General features: G+C 39.8%; 5 protein-coding genes across 5 annotated transcripts; 3 read left to right on the top strand and 2 right to left on the bottom strand.

The window, feature by feature from the left end:
- The first annotated feature begins 767 nt into the window (after positions 1-767).
- Positions 768-2082, top strand: LOC121780439 (PR5-like receptor kinase). Its single transcript, XM_042178070.1, has 2 exons — positions 768-849; positions 944-2082. The coding sequence occupies exons 1-2, from the start codon at positions 798-800 to the stop codon at positions 2029-2031; spliced, it is 1140 nt and encodes a 379-aa protein (XP_042034004.1). The 5' UTR covers positions 768-797; the 3' UTR covers positions 2032-2082.
- Positions 2083-7217: 5135 nt separating this feature from the next.
- LOC121779235 (PR5-like receptor kinase) lies at positions 7218-8481 on the top strand. Its single transcript, XM_042176553.1, has 2 exons — positions 7218-7299; positions 7394-8481. The coding sequence occupies exons 1-2, from the start codon at positions 7248-7250 to the stop codon at positions 8479-8481; spliced, it is 1140 nt and encodes a 379-aa protein (XP_042032487.1). The 5' UTR covers positions 7218-7247.
- Positions 8482-8791: 310 nt separating this feature from the next.
- On the bottom strand, positions 8792-12614 carry LOC121779935 (probable protein phosphatase 2C 15). The gene is made up of 9 exons (XM_042177413.1): positions 12222-12614; positions 11574-12094; positions 10819-10990; positions 10556-10709; positions 10403-10466; positions 10210-10317; positions 9998-10123; positions 9563-9795; positions 8792-9209 (listed from the first exon to the last, which is right to left on the bottom strand). The coding sequence occupies exons 2-9, from the start codon at positions 11778-11780 to the stop codon at positions 8993-8995; spliced, it is 1281 nt and encodes a 426-aa protein (XP_042033347.1). The 5' UTR covers positions 11781-12094; positions 12222-12614; the 3' UTR covers positions 8792-8992.
- A 1662-nt stretch (positions 12615-14276) lies between these two features.
- Positions 14277-17484, top strand: LOC121779623 (nicotinamide adenine dinucleotide transporter 1, chloroplastic-like). The gene is made up of 9 exons (XM_042176975.1): positions 14277-14767; positions 14880-14975; positions 15093-15199; positions 15704-15752; positions 15846-15964; positions 16197-16291; positions 16409-16497; positions 16719-16813; positions 16908-17484. The coding sequence occupies exons 1-9, from the start codon at positions 14692-14694 to the stop codon at positions 17298-17300; spliced, it is 1119 nt and encodes a 372-aa protein (XP_042032909.1). The 5' UTR covers positions 14277-14691; the 3' UTR covers positions 17301-17484.
- On the bottom strand, positions 17485-19729 carry LOC121779622 (LEAF RUST 10 DISEASE-RESISTANCE LOCUS RECEPTOR-LIKE PROTEIN KINASE-like 1.1). The gene is made up of 4 exons (XM_042176974.1): positions 19098-19729; positions 18835-18867; positions 18503-18760; positions 17485-18412 (listed from the first exon to the last, which is right to left on the bottom strand). Exons 1-4 carry the CDS (start codon positions 19546-19548, stop codon positions 17628-17630), a joined length of 1527 nt encoding a protein of 508 aa, XP_042032908.1. The 5' UTR covers positions 19549-19729; the 3' UTR covers positions 17485-17627.
- Positions 19730-19733: the final 4 nt, after the last annotated feature.

Here is a 19733-nt window from a genome sequence, read left to right as displayed (position 1 = left end):
TTCTTGATTGCATCTTGTATAAATAGCTCGATAGAGCTCAGTAGTGAAGTAGCAGAATTACACCATATACACACACACCTAGAGAGATTAATTCTCAAGATAGCGAGCGGTTGTGAGCGGTAGAGTGTGAGTGTGAGTTCGTTGTAATTGTAAAGAGTTCATCAATAAGATTCCGGTCATCTTCTCCGTGGACGTAGGTGGTTTATCACCGAACCACGTTATATCGTTTGCGTGCTTTATTTTCTCAATTACGTGTGTGAGATCAGCGGCAACGCAACCCAACAAAACCAATGATGAATTTGGGACAAGTACAGACTCATCATGCTTAAGTTGTCATTTGTTCTAATGTTTAAAATTAAGTCTTAACACTCCAAGTCAATTGTTATGTGTATCTTTGTATCAACGACTTATGAACTGGAAAAATAAACGCAGGTCGATTAAACAAACCACATATGGGGGCAGTCTAGTGAAGACTTTTTAAAAATGAGAACTTTGAGAACTGAAAATCATATCGGTATCTGTTCTCTTTCTTTGATATTGAGTCAGGATCTGATATATTTTGTAATGTCAAATTATATTTATGTATCTACGAATTGATATAGTTCTCGTGTTATGACCTTACGAAAAGTTCTGAAATGAACCATCTCCAACCACAAATTCCACTATATCTTATCAAGTTTCATATACTTTTCATGGTGTGGAAAGCATGAATCTCAAGTTTCTTAGTATTCGCTAGGCTGATCAGTATAGCATCTGTTTTCAGTTTTCTTGTTGTTTAACCTCAAATTTGAAGGCAAATGATAAATTTGTTTGCAGGAAAGACGAGACTTAGAAAGATCGTTTTCATAGGTATGTCATTACTAATTCAAACCAATTATGAAATTCATTAACAGTGTCTCCGTTTCATCTGAGATTCATCTGAACAGCTTTTTTACTTCGACAGGTGGTATTACCATAGCCGCACTTGCATCCTCTTTGGTAATTGTATTTGTTAGCGTTCGGAGGAAGCGTGCAAAGGCAAAGCAAGATCGTGACAGAGACATCAAACTCTTTCTAAAGGACAGTGGGAATCTTGTACCAATGAGATACAAATACTCCAGCATCAAGAAAATGACCAATTCATTTACTGAAAATTTAGGAAGAGGAGGATTTGGCAGTGTTTATAAAGGACAATTTCCCAACGGTCGTCTTGTGGCAGTGAAAGTCTTGAATGAATCAAATGAAGGCGGGGAAGATTTCATGAATGAGGTCGCCAGCATTAGCAGAACTTCCCACGTTAATATTGTCGCACTGTTGGGGTTTTGTTATGAAGGTTCGAAAAGAGCTCTCATTTACGACTTCATGCCCAATGGTTCTCTTGAAAAGTTCATTGGCAACAATGCTTCCTTGTCTCAAGAGTCTATGTTGGGATGGGATAAGTTGTTTGAGATCGCTCTTGGGATAGCTCGAGGGTTGGAGTACTTGCATCAAGGATGTAGTACGCGGATTTTGCATTTGGACATCAAGCCTCAGAACATTCTTCTGGATAAGGAATTGTGTCCTAAAATATCCGATTTTGGCCTTGCTAAACTATGTCCAAATAGATCGAGCATAGTCTCCATGTTGGTGGCAAGAGGGACAATAGGGTACATTGCCCCTGAAGTGTTTTCTAGAAGCTTCGGAGAAGTCTCTTACAAGTCTGATGTGTATAGTTACGGGATGCTGGTTTTGGAAATGGTTGGAGGAAGGACGACCGTTGATCCTAGAGATGTAGATCGTACAAGTGAAATATACTTCCCAAACTATCTCTACAAGCAGATGGAGGTGAATAATGCAGAAAGGGATGTTGAAGATGGAAACCTACCTGTTAAGAGAAACATGATCGTTGTCGGGTTGTGGTGCATTCAGACAAACCCTAAAGACCGACCGTCGATGACGAGGGTGGTAGAGATGTTGGAAGGGAAAATCGGCTCATTGGAGGTTCCACCTAAGCCTTACCTATATTCACCCCCTAGAGCACCACCATCCTATTCAATTTCTGAATCTTTCTAGAATTTTGCTTGTATATTTATGTTGACATGTGAAGTATCTAGTGTAGCAATATTTCGTTGCAAGTTTCAGTGTTAAGATAAATTGAAGGGAAAATCCAATGCAGCAGGGCCTATGGAATATCTTGAAGAATGAAGTCGATGCCGAGAAAGAAGCGGAGGTCGATGAAAAAGAGAAAGGGAAGCTTCAGGATATGCAGTATAGAGCCTACAGCACCCTAATCTTGAATTTGTCAGATAGGGTTCTGAGGGAAGTCTCCAAAGAGGAGACAGCTGCGGGAGTATGGACAAAACTTGAGTCATTGTACATGACCAAGTCCATTACAAATCGTTTACACCTGAAGCAGAAGCTCCTTGCATTCAGATTCTCAGATGCAAGAGGAATTACAGAGCAACTTGAAGAATTTGGTAAGTGTGTAGATGATTTGGAAAATATCGATGAAATGATCAAGGATGAAGATAAAGCCTTGATGCTGCTGAATTCGCTTCCTAAGAGTTTTGAACACTTCAAGGATGCGGTGTTACTTGGAAGAGAGTCCAAGGTTACATATGAAGAAATTCATTCTGCTCTGAAAATGAAGGAATCGCATAAGAATGATTATTCCACTTCTACTAGACAAAATGATCCAGTGGCTGAGAGTCTTTTCTTGAAGAAGGGTCAGAACAAGAAAGTTTTCAACAAGAAGAAACAAAACAAAGATAAGGCTGAGGGAGAGAGGGAGACTAGAAGCTGCTACTATTGCAGAAAGCCGGGTCACTTGAAGAAGGCATGTTTTGCTTGGAAAAGGAAGCAAGAACAAGCGATCAATGCAGGTTCAAATACTGCAGATCTTGCTCAGGAAGTGGAGGCCAATGAGGCCTTGAATATACTCTCAGGGGCAAGAATTGAAGAATGTTGGATCATGGACTCGGGTTGCTCCTTTCATATATGCTCCCACAGATCCTGGTTTCAAAAGTTGACAGCACACACAGGATCAGTAATGTTGGGGAATGATCAGACATGTGATGTTAGAGGGATTGGAGAAATCAAGCTGAAGGTGAGTGATGGTAGTGTAAAAACTCTCACAGAAGTGAGGTTCATACCTCAGATCAAGAGAAACTTGATTTCTTTAGGGCTGCTGGAGTCCAAGGGCTACAAGTTTGAGTCCAGTAACGGAGTACTCAGGGTGACAAAGGGTCCCAGAATAGTCATGGAGGCCAAAAGAAAGAATAGCCTGTATTACTTGGTGGGTGAAACCGTGATCAATGCAGCAAATGTTACTCAGTCAGAGAGCCTGGATCTGTGGCATGCTAGACTTGGGCATGTGGGGGAAAAAGGCATCAAGGAGCTTGCTAGGCTGGGTGCAATGAGGCTGGGGACATCAGAGAGGCTCAACAAATGTGAGTCTTGTATTCTTGGAAAGGCAAAAAGGCTACCATTCTCTGGTGGAAAGCACACTACAACAGCTCCCTTTGTATATGCTCACAGTGACTTATGGGGGCCTTCTCCAGCAGAATCCATAGGTGGAGGTAAGTATTTCATATCTATTATAGATGACTATTCAAGAAAGGTATGGGTTTACATCCTCAAAGAGAAGTCTCAAGCATTTGAGAGGTTTAGAGAATGGCATACTAGATATGAAAATGAGAAAGGGTCGGTGCTGAAGTACTTAAGAACTGATAATGGGATGGAGTTCTTATCTACTGAGTTTGATAGCTTCTGTAAAATGAAAGGGATAAGAAGGCATAGGACCGTGCCAAGGAACCCTCAACAGAACGGGCTGGCAGAGAGGATGAACAGGACGTTGCTAGAAAGAGTGAGATGCATGTTGTTCTACTCTGGAATGCCAAAGAAATTTTGGGCAGAGGCTGTTTCTACTGCAGCTGATCTGATTAACAAATGCCCCTCTTCATCAATTTCTAATGAGACTCCTGATCAGAGATGGTATGGAACTTTGGGAGACTACTCAGGCTTGAAGATTTTTGGGTGTGCGGCTTATGCACATATCAAGCAGAATAAGTTGGAACCAAGAGCAAGAAAATGTGTGATGTTGGGATACCAAGATGGAGTGAAGGGATATAGGTTATGGAATATGGATGAAGGGGGTCAGAATATCATTGTGAGTAGAGATGTAGTGTTCAATGAAGGAGAAATGCCATTCAAGATAACTAAAGCACCCCCTGGTGGTGACAGTAGCTCTAGCATTCAAGAGTTTGAGTTTGATGAGAAATCTGCTTGGTCTGATGCTGATGAGGGTGTTGAAATCTCTGAACACCAAGAAGAAGGTGGAGCTTCCAGTTCTCAGTCAGATGAAAACACAAGAGGTGGAGATCCATCAAATCAAGGAAACAGAAGAAATCCAAGAAGGAATGCAGGCTTGCCCAGCAGGTTTTCAGATTATGATATGAGCTTCTTTGCTCTTTGTATAGCAGAGGTGCTCATGTTCTCAGAGCCTTCAACCTATGAAGAAGCCATAAAATGCAAAGAAAGTCAGAAGTGGATCAGAGCCATGGAAGAAGAAATAGAGTCCTTGTTGAGAAATGGGACTTGGATTCTGGTGAATGACCCAGGGACTCAGAAACTCATAAGTTGCAAGTGGCTATTTAAGAAGAAGGTTGAAGTTGGGGAAGTTGAAAGCATACGTTTTAAGGCAAGGTTGGTAGCTAGAGGATTCACACAAGTAGAAGGTATTGACTACACTGAGGTGTTCTCTCCAGTGGTAAAACACACCTCCATTCGGATCTTATTGGCCTTGACAGCTCATTTTGATTGGGAGCTGCATCAACTCGATGTAAAAACTGCTTTTTTACATGGGGATCTAGAGGAGACGATCTATATGATGCAGCCTAAGGGTTTTGAAAGGCCTGGAGAAGAAAAGAAGGTTTGCTTACTTAAGAAAAGCCTATACGGGCTCAAGCAGAGCAGTAGGCAGTGGAACAAGAAGTTCCATGAGCAAATGGAGCTGATGGAGTTTGAGAGATCCAGCTTTGATAGCTGTGTATATGTCAAGAGAAGTGGAGATTTGATAATAGCCTACCTGTTACTGTATGTAGATGATATTCTACTAGCTGGATCAAGCTTGAGTGAATTGCAGACTGTAAAAGATGAGCTTAAACAAAAGTTTGAGATGAAGGATCTTGGGGAGGCAAAACGAATCCTAGGCATGGACATTGTCAGAAATAGGAAGAAGAAGGAACTGAGGCTTGTGCAAGCTGAGTACATCAAGAAAGTGATAAGGAAATATCAGGTGACAAATGCAAAGGCAGTCTCTACTCCATTAGCAGGCCATTTTAAGTTGAGCAAAGAACAGGCGCCTAAAACCGATGAAATCAGAAGGGAAATGAGTGCGATACCATATGCGAATATAGTGGGAAGCATAATGTACTTGATGATATGTACAAGGCCGGATGTGGCCCATGCTATAAGCGTGGCTAGCAGGTACATGGCTGATCCGGGTAGAGAACACTGGATGGCTCTGAAATGGATCTTGAAATATTTGGGAGGATCTGTTATGATTGGTTTGAGATTTGGTGGAAAAGCATGGTCTGAGAAAGATGAGATTCTTGTAGGCTACTGTGATTCTGATTATGCGGCCAACTTGGATAATAGGAAGTCCCAAAGCGGCTACATATTCACTTTGTTTGGTACAGCCATTAGTTGGAAGTCGAATCTACAACCGGTGGTCGCATTGTCCACAACTGAGGCAGAATATATTGCACTGACAGAGGCCGCAAAGGAGGGAAAATGGCTGCAAGGAATCTTACAAGATCTGGGGATAGAGCTGGGAGCAGTAATGATTAATTGTGACAGCAATTCAGCCATATGCTTAGCCAAGCACCAAATGTTCCATGAGAGATCTAAACATATCGATGTAAGGAGGCACTTCATCAGAGACGAAATTCAGAGTGGGAAGATCAATGTGGTGAAGGTTCCCACTGAAGAAAATGCCTCAGACATGTTAACCAAGTCACTACCAACTTTGAAGTTCAAGCATTGCTTGAAGTTGGTGGAAATTGTGGAATGTTGAAGTATGGAACAGGATTGAGAAGGGAATCTAGATATTGATGGAGTTTTGCAAGGACAAGGTGGAGATTTGTGAAAGTGTGTCCGTGCAAACTACTGATTTGATCGAGTGTTGGAGCCGAGCTGCAGCTCAAAGAAGAGATCAAGAAATGAAGCTCGGTTTTGAGCTAGCTCGGCTAGAAAGGAGTTCGGCCAGAAAGGAGTTCGGCTAGAAAGGAGTTCGGCTAGAAAGGAGTTCGGTGAAAGGAGTTCGGTAAGCTCGGCTTACCGAGCTGGAACTAGCCTGGAACTAGCCGAGAAGAAGAAGGCAGAAGAAGGAAGCTCGGCTTTGAGCTGGAACTAGCCGAGAAGGAAGAGTTCGGTTTTGAGCCGAGTAGCGGTTATAACTAACTTTGGGAAATAGAGTTAGTTGGACTTTATTTCTTGATTGCATCTTGTATAAATAGCTCGATAGAGCTCAGTAGTGAAGTAGCAGAATTACACCATATACACACACACCTAGAGAGATTAATTCTCAAGATAGCGAGCGGTTGTGAGCGGTAGAGTGTGAGTGTGAGTTCGTTGTAATTGTAAAGAGTTCATCAATAAGATTCCGGTCATCTTCTCCGTGGACGTAGGTGGTTTATCACCGAACCACGTTATATCGTTTGCGTGCTTTATTTTCTCAATTACGTGTGTGAGATCAGCGGCAACGCAACCCAACAAAACCAATGATGAATTTGGGACAAGTACAGACTCATCATGCTTAAGTTGTCATTTGTTCTAATGTTTAAAATTAAGTCTTAACACTCCAAGTCAATTGTTATGTGTATCTTTGTATCAACGACTTATGAACTGGAAAAATAAACGCAGGTCGATTAAACAAACCACATATGGGGGCAGTCTAGTGAAGACTTTTTAAAAATGAGAACTTTGAGAACTGAAAATCATATCGGTATCTGTTCTCTTTCTTTGATATTGAGTCAGGATCTGATATATTTTGTAATGTCAAATTATATTTATGTATCTACGAATTGATATAGTTCTCGTGTTATGACCTTACGAAAAGTTCTGAAATGAACCATCTCCAACCACAAATTCCACTATATCTTATCAAGTTTCATATACTTTTCATGGTGTGGAAAGCATGAATCTCAAGTTTCTTAGTATTCGCTAGGCTGATCAGTATAGCATCTGTTTTCAGTTTTCTTGTTGTTTAACCTCAAATTTGAAGGCAAATGATAAATTTGTTTGCAGGAAAGACGAGACTTAGAAAGATCGTTTTCATAGGTATGTCATTACTAATTCAAACCAATTATGAAATTCATTAACAGTGTCTCCGTTTCATCTGAGATTCATCTGAACAGCTTTTTTACTTCGACAGGTGGTATTACCATAGCCGCACTTGCATCCTCTTTGGTAATTGTATTTGTTAGCGTTCGGAGGAAGCGTGCAAAGGCAAAGCAAGATCGTGACAGAGACATCAAACTCTTTCTAAAGGACAGTGGGAATCTTGTACCAATGAGATACAAATACTCCAGCATCAAGAAAATGACCAATTCATTTACTGAAAATTTAGGAAGAGGAGGATTTGGCAGTGTTTATAAAGGACAATTTCCCAACGGTCGTCTTGTGGCAGTGAAAGTCTTGAATGAATCAAATGAAGGCGGGGAAGATTTCATGAATGAGGTCGCCAGCATTAGCAGAACTTCCCACGTTAATATTGTCGCACTGTTGGGGTTTTGTTATGAAGGTTCGAAAAGAGCTCTCATTTACGACTTCATGCCCAATGGTTCTCTTGAAAAGTTCATTGGCAACAATGCTTCCTTGTCTCAAGAGTCTATGTTGGGATGGGATAAGTTGTTTGAGATCGCTCTTGGGATAGCTCGAGGGTTGGAGTACTTGCATCAAGGATGTAGTACGCGGATTTTGCATTTGGACATCAAGCCTCAGAACATTCTTCTGGATAAGGAATTGTGTCCTAAAATATCCGATTTTGGCCTTGCTAAACTATGTCCAAATAGATCGAGCATAGTCTCCATGTTGGTGGCAAGAGGGACAATAGGGTACATTGCCCCTGAAGTGTTTTCTAGAAGCTTCGGAGAAGTCTCTTACAAGTCTGATGTGTATAGTTACGGGATGCTGGTTTTGGAAATGGTTGGAGGAAGGACGACCGTTGATCCTAGAGATGTAGATCGTACAAGTGAAATATACTTCCCAAACTATCTCTACAAGCAGATGGAGGTGAATAATGCAGAAAGGGATGTTGAAGATGGAAACCTACCTGTTAAGAGAAACATGATCGTTGTCGGGTTGTGGTGCATTCAGACAAACCCTAAAGACCGACCGTCGATGACGAGGGTGGTAGAGATGTTGGAAGGGAAAATCGGCTCATTGGAGGTTCCACCTAAGCCTTACCTATATTCACCCCCTAGAGCACCACCATCCTATTCAATTTCTGAATCTTTCTAGAATTTTGCTTGTATATTTATGTTGACATGTGAAGTATCTAGTGTAGCAATATTTCGTTGCAAGTTTCAGTGTTAAGATAAATTGAAGGGAAAATCCACTTAGCTAGATTAGAAGTTTCATCGAACAGGTTTAGGCAGCACAAACTCTATTGGGACTTATGTCGAATAGATTGAGTGCAAAATAAAATAGGACAAAAAAACACCAAAAATTGGAGAATTTCCATTTAAAATCCTGAATTCTAAACCATATGCATACCACGACTGAAAATGGAAGGAAATCTTTAAATTTATTTATTATAAATACTAATCAGTAACCACCGAATTTCATTTCCAATATGTTAACAAAAGAATGCACTCGTTTTTTTTCCTATTTAAACAATGAATTAACTACACAAAATATTATCGATTTCAATAGTCGATATCCAAAACAATCACCTAATTAAGGAAGAGCAATAGAAGGAGCAGCAACGAGAGAACAAAAGAATGGCAGCAATTGAACAAGATGAGCTAACCTATACTACTCTAACTCCACTTGGTCTCTTCCCTTCCATCGCATCCTTCTTATCCCGGCAGTCGGAGCAGAGGAACGGGCCTTGCCATGGCTTCGAACTCACCGAGAATATCGAGCCTGCATGAACCGAGACTCCCTCGTTCGGCGCCAGGTCAGCTTGGCAAACGGCGCACGTAAAAAGACCGCCCGTCTGCGCAGTCGGCTCATCATTTCCAAGCCTGCCATTTTTGAATAAATAAGATCAAGATTTTGTACAACTTCACATATTAATAGTATTATTGACCCTATTTTACAAGGTCTACGCATTTCCAATCAGGGGCGGACGCAGAAAAAAAATAAAAATTAGATGGATACTAAATTTTCTAAATTTTGAGTTCGAAATTTCTAAACGACAACTTTCTTTCTATTGTATGATAATTCACGCAAAATACCAAGATAATTTTGATATGCTAACCATCACATGATTTGATGGATTGAACAATTTTGAACTCGTTTGACCATCTAATCCTTCGGAAACCCATATTAACTCAACTATACGGTAAGGAAACGGGTTTTTAGGCTGTATACTGACCTTTCAGCAAGCATTGCTGATCCTTCTTCGAATAGTTCTTCAACGATACCCATCGCGGATAGCTTCTTTGCTAATTTGTTGGATTTCCAAGATTTTTTCCTGAAAAACAAGGCCTTGAGCTTGTTGTGTTTCTCGGACGGGGGAGAAGGCGGCAGTTTGTTGTTGTCCGGAGGAATTATATCGACGACTATGCAAGTCGTGTCATCCTTGAGCCCACGTGCCCTCAACGTTTCCTATACAATACCGTTTTGATGTAATGAGATAATGGAATGCCATAAAGGGCTTATGATGAAGATGAAAATATTCATGTAAATCGAGATTTACACGAATCATCTCTTTATGGTAAAACTAACAATTTTCTTTGTCGTATAGCCAAAAAGAGAAGATTTGTGTAAACTAAAGACGAAGGCCTTTTATGAGTTCGGTAATCGGTACCTTCACCACTAGACGAGCAGCAAGCTCTGCAGGCAATCCATGGCACGATTTTGCAGCCACTTCTGATGACAATGCATCCCAGACGCCATCAGAGGCGATTATCAGCCTTCCACCTTTACTTGATAGCTTCATGTAAACAAACAAAGTCAGTCGTTTCGAAAAGAAATTTGTCATGCTAAAACAAGAAAGTACTAAAGAGGTATAAAAGCTACCTTTACTTGCTTCACATACGGTATTGGAACGATAAATTCTCCCACATCCATGTCACCAATTGATCGAGAAAGACACAAACCGCCTGGCCAACAACGAAGAGGACCAATCTGAAGAGGCAATTAAGGCGAGAAAATTACTATTTCCCTCAATCCAATAACGAGGCTTTCTAGAATATACGGACGTGGATCATACCTCAGTCCCGCCAAAAATGCTAAGCCTCCCCACTTCGCCTCCACTGGCTGTGACACGCTCTCTTCTGTAAGTTTAGAAAGCGAACGGATTTTCAGTGAGAGAAGTATACGAAAAGCAAGAAATTAACATTACACTCGGAGAAAACGAACTAACTCCTCCGCATTTTCTTCAAGTCTATGATCAACGGTCAAGATGGAAACACCGGCACCCTGAGCATCTAAAATGCAGCGCGAATCTCCAACAGATGCGACAGTAACTGTCCACCCGTCAATAATCACAAATGTAGCTGTAGTTCCAGAAGTCTTTCCTGCAGAGGGACGAGCTTCATTATTTAAGCACATAAAAATGTCTTCGACAGGTCAAAAAATCAGTTAAAAAAGATTAAAAAAATCAGTAAAAAGGTATACAATCCGTGCCTTTGGCTTGGAATTCCTTGTCGGTTTTCACAAAGCCGGCAACCAAAGCTCTAGGTAAAGCATGTAGCCACTCATCCCGTCCAAGTCTACGAGGCATGGCATTTAACACGTAGTTCAACAAATGGTCTCTCGAAAATATTGCAGCTGCACTCCCATTATGCCCATCAAAGATCTACAAATCGATAGATTAAATCTCATCAAACAAAGCCAATAATCTATTAAAAGATTTTATTCAAGAATCATCAGCAAAACTCCAAAACTGAGCTAATTGACCTATAACTTGCATCGACAACCTTTTATTGGACGCAACGAATGAAAGATAGTAAAATTCTCCAACACACCAAATCCACATATTGATAGAATATCTCCAATTATACAAAAAGGTTTTTTTCAAAATCATCAGCAAAACTCCAAAACTGAGTTAATAGACCCTATGTTGCACCTGACAACCTTTTAGTACACGCAACGAATCAAAGATAGTAAATTCGCCGACACACCAAATCTACAAATGATAGAACTCCCAATATACAAAATCCAATCATTTATGGAAAGATCTTTTTCAAGAATCATCAATCAAACTGATCTAATAGACCCTAAGTTTCACCGACAACCTCTATATTAGGACACAACGAATCAACGATATTAGATTCTCCAACATACAGAATCTCAAACAGATTTTGCTCAATAAAACAAAAGCAAGTGACCAAACACAATCATCACTTCATAAAACTGAGACAAATAAATGGATCACATACTCCAAAAACAGAGAACGACGTTGATGGATTTCCAGCAACTCTCTGGCAAGTCTTCATCAAGAAATAATCCTCCCCTTTCCTCGACTGAGCTGCAGAGCCATATCTCACCGTGGGCCTCTCCATTTTCTCATTCCTCAGCTCCCTATTGATCAGTGCAGCTAATGGCACAAGATCATGGTCTTCATATCTATCCACCCTCGACCCCATAACTAAATCCCACAGCTCTTTATCTTCGAGCTCAAATAATTAACCGAACTTCAAACCTTCTTCAAATCGCAGATAACATTCGAATCACCCCGATCCCCACCATCATATCCACTAAACAAGACTCAACTTCAATCTCCACAGCCATTTTTCACTTTTTTTCTCCAAGAAAAGTGAAATTCACACACACAAACCAAAAACAATAAAAACCCAAAACACCCACAAAGAGATAAACACTATATCTCCAACCCCACTTCAACAAAATCCAATCTTTTCAGCAGAGAAACAAAACCCCTTCAAATTCAGAACCTCTTCACCTGCAATCACAAATTGTGGCCAAATACACAACACTGTCAAAATAAGATCTCAGATCCCAACAACACAGCAATGAATTGAAGAGGAAATGATTAAAAGATTCCAACAAGAAAGGAAACTTGGGATTACCTAAAGAGAAGACAGGAAGACTTCCAGTGTGTGCACTGTGTTTTTTTCTTTAATTCAGCAAAAGAGAGTGGCAATATGCAGAGGGATCTGATGGTGACTGGAAAATCAAACAAATCCACAAGAAAAATTGAATGAATATGAAGTGAAATTCACATGGAAATGGACCAAACGCGGATTGATGACAAGGAATGAACTGTAAGTGCAAGGCCCCTCCAATCATCAAGAACCAATTTTTAATTTCTTAATGAAACAGAAAAAACATTCCACAATCAAAATTAACGTGTTGAGTAATGAGAATTGTTTATCTTTATAAGTGAATACAAATCAGCAATACAGGCTACCAAAGATATCATTTGCAGAGTAAAACATTTTGAGGTTTTGTGTGACAGGTGGCGGTGAAGCTATTATTTAATTAATTAAATTTGAGATTAATAAGTTTGTGTCATATCCTAGTTTTGATCATATATAATTTTGGAAACATATTAATCAACAATTGTAGTTATATTGGTATGTAAAGGAACAGCTGCATTCAGCTCACTTTCCTTTTCCCCTTTTTATTTTTATTTTTTATTTTCCTTTATTTTTGTCAACTCATTTTTAGCTGTACGGCGCTAAGTAAGCCCAAATAGTTCATTAATATTGGGCCTTTGTTGGAAATGTAGGGCCCAATTACATTGTAAATGGGCTAATTAAATCATCTAAATTATTTGTTTTAATATTTTCAGAAGTATAGCAAACTTTATTCATACAAATAAAAGCATATTATACTCCGTAGAAAGTAAATCCTTACTTAAACTTAAAATACTCATGCCAAATTTTATACATTAAACTCTATGAAAACTTACTAATTTTTGGGTTTGACTATATGTGCACAGAATGTCTTTGGCGGAATCCGACTACTCCTGCTCGATAGGATTTGCGGATTAAGGTCGAAAGTTTTGTAGCGGGTGACGGAGTTTGAACTCGTGACCTCAAAATCACCACAGCTCCACGCTGCCTACTGCGCTACAACTTATTGGTGAGAACTTACTACCTTATGTTTAAATGACTCTTTTCTTCCTCACTTTGCATTATATAGTAGCTACAAAAAGATTTAAAGAATTTATTTGTTTTAGTTATGAAATATATCTACAAATACTAAAAAAAAATTAAACATTATGAAAATGAACTAGGTTTGTAAACGAATACAACTAATCGAAGCTCATATCGGAAAAAAAAAAAAAAAAAAAAACTTATCCGAACAGAACGAAGCTACTTGAAATCTACATTGGCACAAATGCCCCCCGGAATGGATCCCCTTCTATGCTCCCCACCACAGCAGGAGTGTTGTGCTCTCACATCACATTAAAATATTAATAAAATAAAATATTCATTATATTTTGCTTTTTTTAATGTGCTGTGAGAGCACATCACCCTGCTGTGGTGGGGAGCACATCATGGGATCCATTCCCCAAATGCCCCACCTCAAAAATTAATTCTTTATGCTATTTTAATCTTTAATTTGTAACTTTATTTTATCAAAATTCTTATATATGCTCCTTGTCAAATCATCAAAATCAAATTTTACTCATATTTCCCCATCTAAATAGAATTCAAGGCTCTATCCACCCATAGCTTAATCACAGTGCAAATGAGCCGAACTTTTTGTTCATTGGAATTAAAAACTTATTAATTAGTAATTTTGTTCATGAATCTTCAATCGGGCCCGCTAACATTCGGTTCGGTTCATGCCCCATCTACAATCTGCCTCATCTACAATTCTAAATTGAATCTCGAGTATATTTTTTAACTAGAAAGCAAGAATTAATTTCATAAAAAAAATTGTCCAATACTCAATGAGATAGCAAATGAATCGAACTTGACCTATTATTTAAATTTGCAAGCTTGTTTGAGAACTCATTAATCGAGTTTCTCCACGAATCCTCAATCGAACCGGCCAATATTCGGCTCGGCTCAGATGATATACATTCATATCCTAGAAAGTGAGATTTAATTCAATTAAAAAAAATAAAAAAGTGAGTTTTTAAAAAAGACAAATCCAGATATTCTGCACTATGTAACAAGATAAATAGATTCTGATTCCCGCTTGGAAAATCCAGATGCAAAAAATTGATTTTTCCCCTAAAATTGTGAGACTTTGCTGTGATTAGCAGTAATTTCCTTTCCATAATTTCCCGAGAGCATTGCTTCAATGGATCCCACTCTCGATTCGCGTCAAAATACCAACTGAAGAAGAAAAACCCTAGAAATTCCAATTGCATTCCCTTCAAACACGGTCAATTTCGGTCGCAAACGCATACCAATTCCTTTCAACTGGAGTGTCAACAACGCTCCAATTCAACCTCCATTTCTCCTTATATATGTTTAATTTCGACATGTATGCGTATTTGTAGCTGAAGGTGGAATTTTGCGAAGGTTGATTGGATACCTCATAGCTCATTTTTTTGTTCGTCGGAGTAAACCCTAGAAAATGGTCGCCGCCGCGCCGTGCGACCACCGGAGCGCGAAGGAGGCTATTTTTGACGCCTCCGCCGGTGCCTCTGCAGGTAATTGTTTCATTAATTACACTCGCTGAAATTCGAATTTGTGTTTTTTGTGTTTGATCTGGTGATGATTGATGGATTTGGTGTTAATTGTTGTGCTTGATTGAATTTTTAGGGGCAATAGCAGCTACATTCGTGTGCCCCTTGGATGTGATCAAGACGAGGCTTCAAGTCCATGGCCTCCCTGAAATGCAGCCCTCTGGTCGTAAAGGTTCGAACTCTTGTGATTTTTAGGTTTTGTTTGAAAAGGTTAACTTATAGTACTAACGTACTAAGATCAGCTCTGCTTAATTAGCTTATGATGTGTTTTTTTTGTGGTGAAATTTAGGTAGTGTGATCATTGTGAGCCTGCAAAATATTGTTCGAACCGAAGGTTTGAGGGGACTTTACCGTGGCCTAACGCCAACTTTGACGGCATTACTTCCAAATTGGGCTGTGAGTGGTGTCTTTCAATCATAGAATTCGCCTGTTTCATTTTTGTAACAATAATTCACTATTGTTTTTGGCTATATTAGTGATGCTGATTTAATAGATTCATATTTGTTATGATGACCATTAGAAGCACATGGTGACTTAATTTATGGCTGAAGCAGTTTTCTAGGAGTACTTGTTCATCCTCCTTTATACGAATTCAGTTTCACTACATGATACATGTCTGTGAAATTCTACTCAATAGCAGTAGTAGTGATTTAGAATCTCATTTCCTACTTTTTTGTATATTTGATATTAATATTTTATTGTCCTTGTTTTCTTTGACCATGATCTTTCCATATCATTTTGTCTTTTAAGAAGATGACACTTCACATGTTTGAATCAGATTATGTATCTATTTATTTAATACTCGTCCGCTGACTTGCAAAAATGATATACCTCGTTGCTGCTGTTTATACAAATTTTCATCTTTGAGGAAAATTGACAATCTCTCATTGATCATTGCAGGTATACTTCACGGTTTATGGGCATCTTAAAGAGCTACTACATACATATGGTATGTCTCATACAGCTTCAGAAATTGCTGTACGTAAAGAATGTAAAGAATTCTATTTTGGAATGATCTTACATATATTTTGCAATTATACAGAGGGCAGCAACAACAGCGACCAGCTTTCAATTAGTTCAAACATGGTAGCTGCCGCAGGAGCTGGTGCTGCAACATCTATCGCAACAAATCCTTTGTGGGTTGTTAAGACCCGACTTCAAGTAGGTTGGAATGTTGTTTATAAAATTGGATGCTTTATATTAGTTGGTGGGGGATGGGGAATTGTTGGGGCAGATATCTGGGATTAATACTTCTTATTCCACATTCGTGACGACATGTAATTTGTATTTTATAAATCTTGTGATTCCATTGTGAACTGCATCACTTATTGTATTGGCTTTTGGACTTATATATTCATCTAGAAACTAACTTGGACTTCATCTCTGTTCTTAGACACAAGGAATGAGGCAAGGTGTAGTTCCTTACAAGAATATATTTTCGGCTTTGAGTCGAATTGCCCGTGAAGAAGGATTCCGAGGATGGTACAGGTTAGTTCGTGCTTGAACGCACAAAAATTTGAACAATTATCTACCACTGAGAAGGGCCGAGCAAAATTTCCGGGTTCACGTTGTAAATTGGCATTTAATTCTCCTTTTGTTGTACAGTGGTCTTCTGCCTTCGTTGGCTGGAATTAGTCACGTGGCTATTCAGTTCCCTGCGTATGAAAGAATGAAATTCTCCTTAGCTAAACGAGGTACGACAACACATTTCCACTTCGTTTCTGGCTTCTTCTGATGTTCTAGTGCACACGTTCTGTGTTAATATACATCACTAGAGCCGAGGTTTCTCATTAGATGCGTGGAACTATATAACTGAATGCATATTCGTTATCTTTGTGTTTCCATATTTGGAAGGTAATAAACGGGATAACAACTGAAACCATATTCGTTATCCTTTTGTTTCTTTATTTGGAAGGGAATAAAAGCGATAACGAGCTCAACCCCGGGGAACTGGCAATTGCCTCCTCATCTTCAAAGGTCGTCGCCTCTCTATTAACTTATCCTCATGAGGTATGGTTTCCTTCCATTATCTTAATATTACACATTCATCTAGTCAAAAAAGAGGAAAACATACATATTTTATGAATCCTCAAACTTTCTCTAGGTTATCCGTTCGAGGCTGCAAGAGCAAGGTCAAGTGCGGGACTCTCAGCCAAAGTATTCTGGTGTCGTTGATTGCATCAAGAAAGTTTTCAGACAGGAAGGGATAGCCGGGTTCTATCGTGGCTGTGGTACAAATCTCCTACGAACAACTCCATCTGCAGTGATTACATTCACCAGTTACGAGATGATACACAGATTTTTGCTGCAACTATCGCCTCCAAAGGAGAAGCAGCATCCGAAACCTCACCCCAAACCTGATTCTGGAGCCAATTCTCCAAAGGGATCGACTAGCTCCGGAAAAGAAGATGATTCAGACCAATCTGTAAACCCATCTAAAGAAAGAACTATTATTCCTTTGGATAATACAGATCATAAGCTCACTGCTAGGCATTAGCTCACCTATTTTGTTTTACCAAAAGCTGAATTTTCACCTTCAATTTTGTTGTCAATAAAAAGCAAACTGCAAGTTTCTGTTTGTTGTATGTATACCATTGTTGGATGTATTAGACATATTGGTTGTCTTGTAATGTTTCAGAAATCCCAAGTGAGTTTTTATTGATCTTTTTTGAATTTTTGAATTTTTGCAGAAGTTCATTAATATACAAAAATCTCTTTACAAGAACATAAATTTTTCCTAGTCTCCTAAGCTATTCTTCTCACACTATGAAGTACTATAAACCATTTCCTGCAAAAGTAATCTCTTTCTCTAACATAACCTTTTTCAGTTAGATATATCTTTGAGAAGAGCCAACACCTCAGCCATGGATGGCCTCATCTCCTTCTCGAGCTGCAGGCACTGGAACGCTATCTCCGCGACTGAGGTAACCATCTCGGTGACTTCAGCATTGAGGTTATACCCGAGAGACGGATCGGCCAGCTCATGAAACGCACCCCTCTGTATCCTCGTCAGCGCCAAGTTGGCCAAGTTGATCTCATCTGTCCGCCTGCCTATATCCACAGCTGGCATTGACGAAATGAGCTCAGCGAGGACAACACCGAAGCTGTAGACGTCGCTCTTATCTGTCACTTGGTAGCACATATGGTACTCGGGGTCGATGTACCCTGGGGTCCCTCCGGGGACAGTTGAGATATGACTCGCATTGTTCGGGAACAGCCTCGACAGCCCAAAATCAGCCACTTTGACGTGATAGTTTTCATCGAGTAATATGTTGTCTGTCTTGACATCGCGGTGGATTATGTCCGACTTGTGGAGATAAGCCAACGCGGTTGCAGTTTCAACGGCAATCCTCATCCGAGTAGGCCATGGGAGGGGCGCTACGTCGGCTTTCTGGCCGTGCAGATGATCAGCCACAGTGCCGTTGGAGACGTACTCGTACACGAGCAGAAGCTCCCGGCTTCTCCTAGAAGTGCAGCCATACAGACAGACAAGATTCGGGTGCCTTAAACTCGTAAGAATTTCGATCTCGTTCATGAACTGCTCCATTCTTCTGCAGTTCTGCTCGTAGAGGCGCTTTATCGCGACTTCCCTCCCATCTTGTAGCTTCCCTGATACACAAAACGTTGATTTCGCAACCAATCTACAACTAGATTATTACTAGTTGTATTCATTAAACTACTTGAATGTTGATTTCTTACCATAGTATACTGTCCCGAAACCTCCATCACCGAGCTCTCTAGAAGGATCGAAGATGTTGGTGGCTGCTTCGAGCTCTGTGTAAGAGAAGATGGGGATGCCAAAGAAGGAGCTTGCACCATTGATGTCCGATTTTGAGGTCTCGAGAGACATTTTAGAGGCGCGAAGGTAGCCCCCCCTACGGGCCCTTCTCTTCAACAGCCAGATCATGTAGGAGACCAACAAGCATAGAAGAAACAATAGTCCACCTGCAGATATAGCTGAGTAACAGCAAAATAACTAGTGGTTTAGATCTAAAAATGCTAAACAGAAAAGAACGTGTATAATACTTTACCTACTATCAGCACCACCTTATTTCTGTGTCTGTCTGCACACATGTCACACCATAGGAAAAAATAATTATGAGAGAATTGAGATGAAGATATATGTACAAGAAACAGAAAATGGTTCAAATCAGAATAAACACCATTAACAACAACATTAATTGAATGTGATTCGTTCATCTCGGATTCATGAATTCGTTCATGTGTAATTCTAAAAAAAAAAGCTTGCAAATAGATTTAATTGTAGATGAAGAGAGACCATATGAAACGATACCTTTATTACAGTAGAACTCGTCAAAGGAGTTACTAAAACGCTGCCCTCCGCCAAAGTAACATTCAAAACAATTAGAAGAAACATTAAACATAAGTGTAAACTCATCAGGTGTGAGCAGAGATTGAGGGAGAAGTAAATTTCTGTGATCGGAATATCTCTGTTCGCTCAAGAGCTTTGCCAGCTTGGGATCGTGAATTGATATGATGTCCCCGGAAATACGAATCAGATCAAAAAGAGGACCTTCATATTCTAGTTGAATTTTTCGATCTGAATGTGGAGTATTGTAGCCATGAACCCTGAATAATCCGCATTCTGGTTTTTGGAAATCGGTGCACGGAAATGTGAGGTTTCCCCAAGGGTGGGATTGTAGGCATTTGGAACCGTATGAAGCAGTAGTGATGATGATGAGAAAGTGGAGTAGAGAGAGAATCAGATAGTTGGGAAGCTTCATGGTGTGAATTTGTGTTTGTACACAACATGTTCGATGTATTGCGTATAAGATGGTGGAGTGATGAAGACGAAGACGAAGACGAAGACCAAGACTTGGTAAAGCATATCAATAGTCAATGAGAACTGTCAGTTGCGTTAACGTCTGAGACGAGTCATGACTTTTCAGTCTTTGGCTTTACTCCTTTT

The sequence above is a fragment of the Salvia splendens genome, chromosome 19 (genome assembly GCF_004379255.2).
Source record: "Salvia splendens isolate huo1 chromosome 19, SspV2, whole genome shotgun sequence".
Lineage (NCBI taxonomy): Eukaryota > Viridiplantae > Streptophyta > Magnoliopsida > Lamiales > Lamiaceae > Salvia > Salvia splendens.
The sequence above is the reverse complement of the archived record's forward strand: the minus strand, read 5'-3'. Positions and strand labels throughout refer to the sequence as shown.

Coding starts and splice junctions, on each gene's coding strand:
- LOC121779235 (XM_042176553.1), top strand. CDS start 7,248: ATGATAAATTTGTTTGCAGGAAAGACGAGACTTAGAAAGATCGTTTTC. Junction 7,300..7,393: donor TAGAAAGATCGTTTTCATAG/GTATGTCATTAC, acceptor TTACTTCGACAG/GTGGTATTACCATAGCCGCA.
- LOC121779935 (XM_042177413.1), bottom strand. CDS start 11,780: ATGGGGTCGAGGGTGGATAGATATGAAGACCATGATCTTGTGCCATTA. Junction 10,991..11,573: donor CGTCGTTCTCTGTTTTTGGA/GTATGTGATCCA, acceptor ATCGATTTGTAG/ATCTTTGATGGGCATAATGG. Junction 9,210..9,562: donor TCAGCAATGCTTGCTGAAAG/GTCAGTATACAG, acceptor CAAAAATGGCAG/GCTTGGAAATGATGAGCCGA.
- LOC121779622 (XM_042176974.1), bottom strand. CDS start 19,548: ATGAAGCTTCCCAACTATCTGATTCTCTCTCTACTCCACTTTCTCATC. Junction 18,761..18,834: donor TAAGGTGGTGCTGATAGTAG/GTAAAGTATTAT, acceptor GCTGTTACTCAG/CTATATCTGCAGGTGGACTA. Junction 18,413..18,502: donor TTTCGGGACAGTATACTATG/GTAAGAAATCAA, acceptor TTTGTGTATCAG/GGAAGCTACAAGATGGGAGG.
- LOC121779623 (XM_042176975.1), top strand. CDS start 14,692: ATGGTCGCCGCCGCGCCGTGCGACCACCGGAGCGCGAAGGAGGCTATT. Junction 14,976..15,092: donor GCAGCCCTCTGGTCGTAAAG/GTTCGAACTCTT, acceptor GGTGAAATTTAG/GTAGTGTGATCATTGTGAGC. Junction 15,200..15,703: donor CATTACTTCCAAATTGGGCT/GTGAGTGGTGTC, acceptor TGATCATTGCAG/GTATACTTCACGGTTTATGG.
- LOC121780439 (XM_042178070.1), top strand. CDS start 798: ATGATAAATTTGTTTGCAGGAAAGACGAGACTTAGAAAGATCGTTTTC. Junction 850..943: donor TAGAAAGATCGTTTTCATAG/GTATGTCATTAC, acceptor TTACTTCGACAG/GTGGTATTACCATAGCCGCA.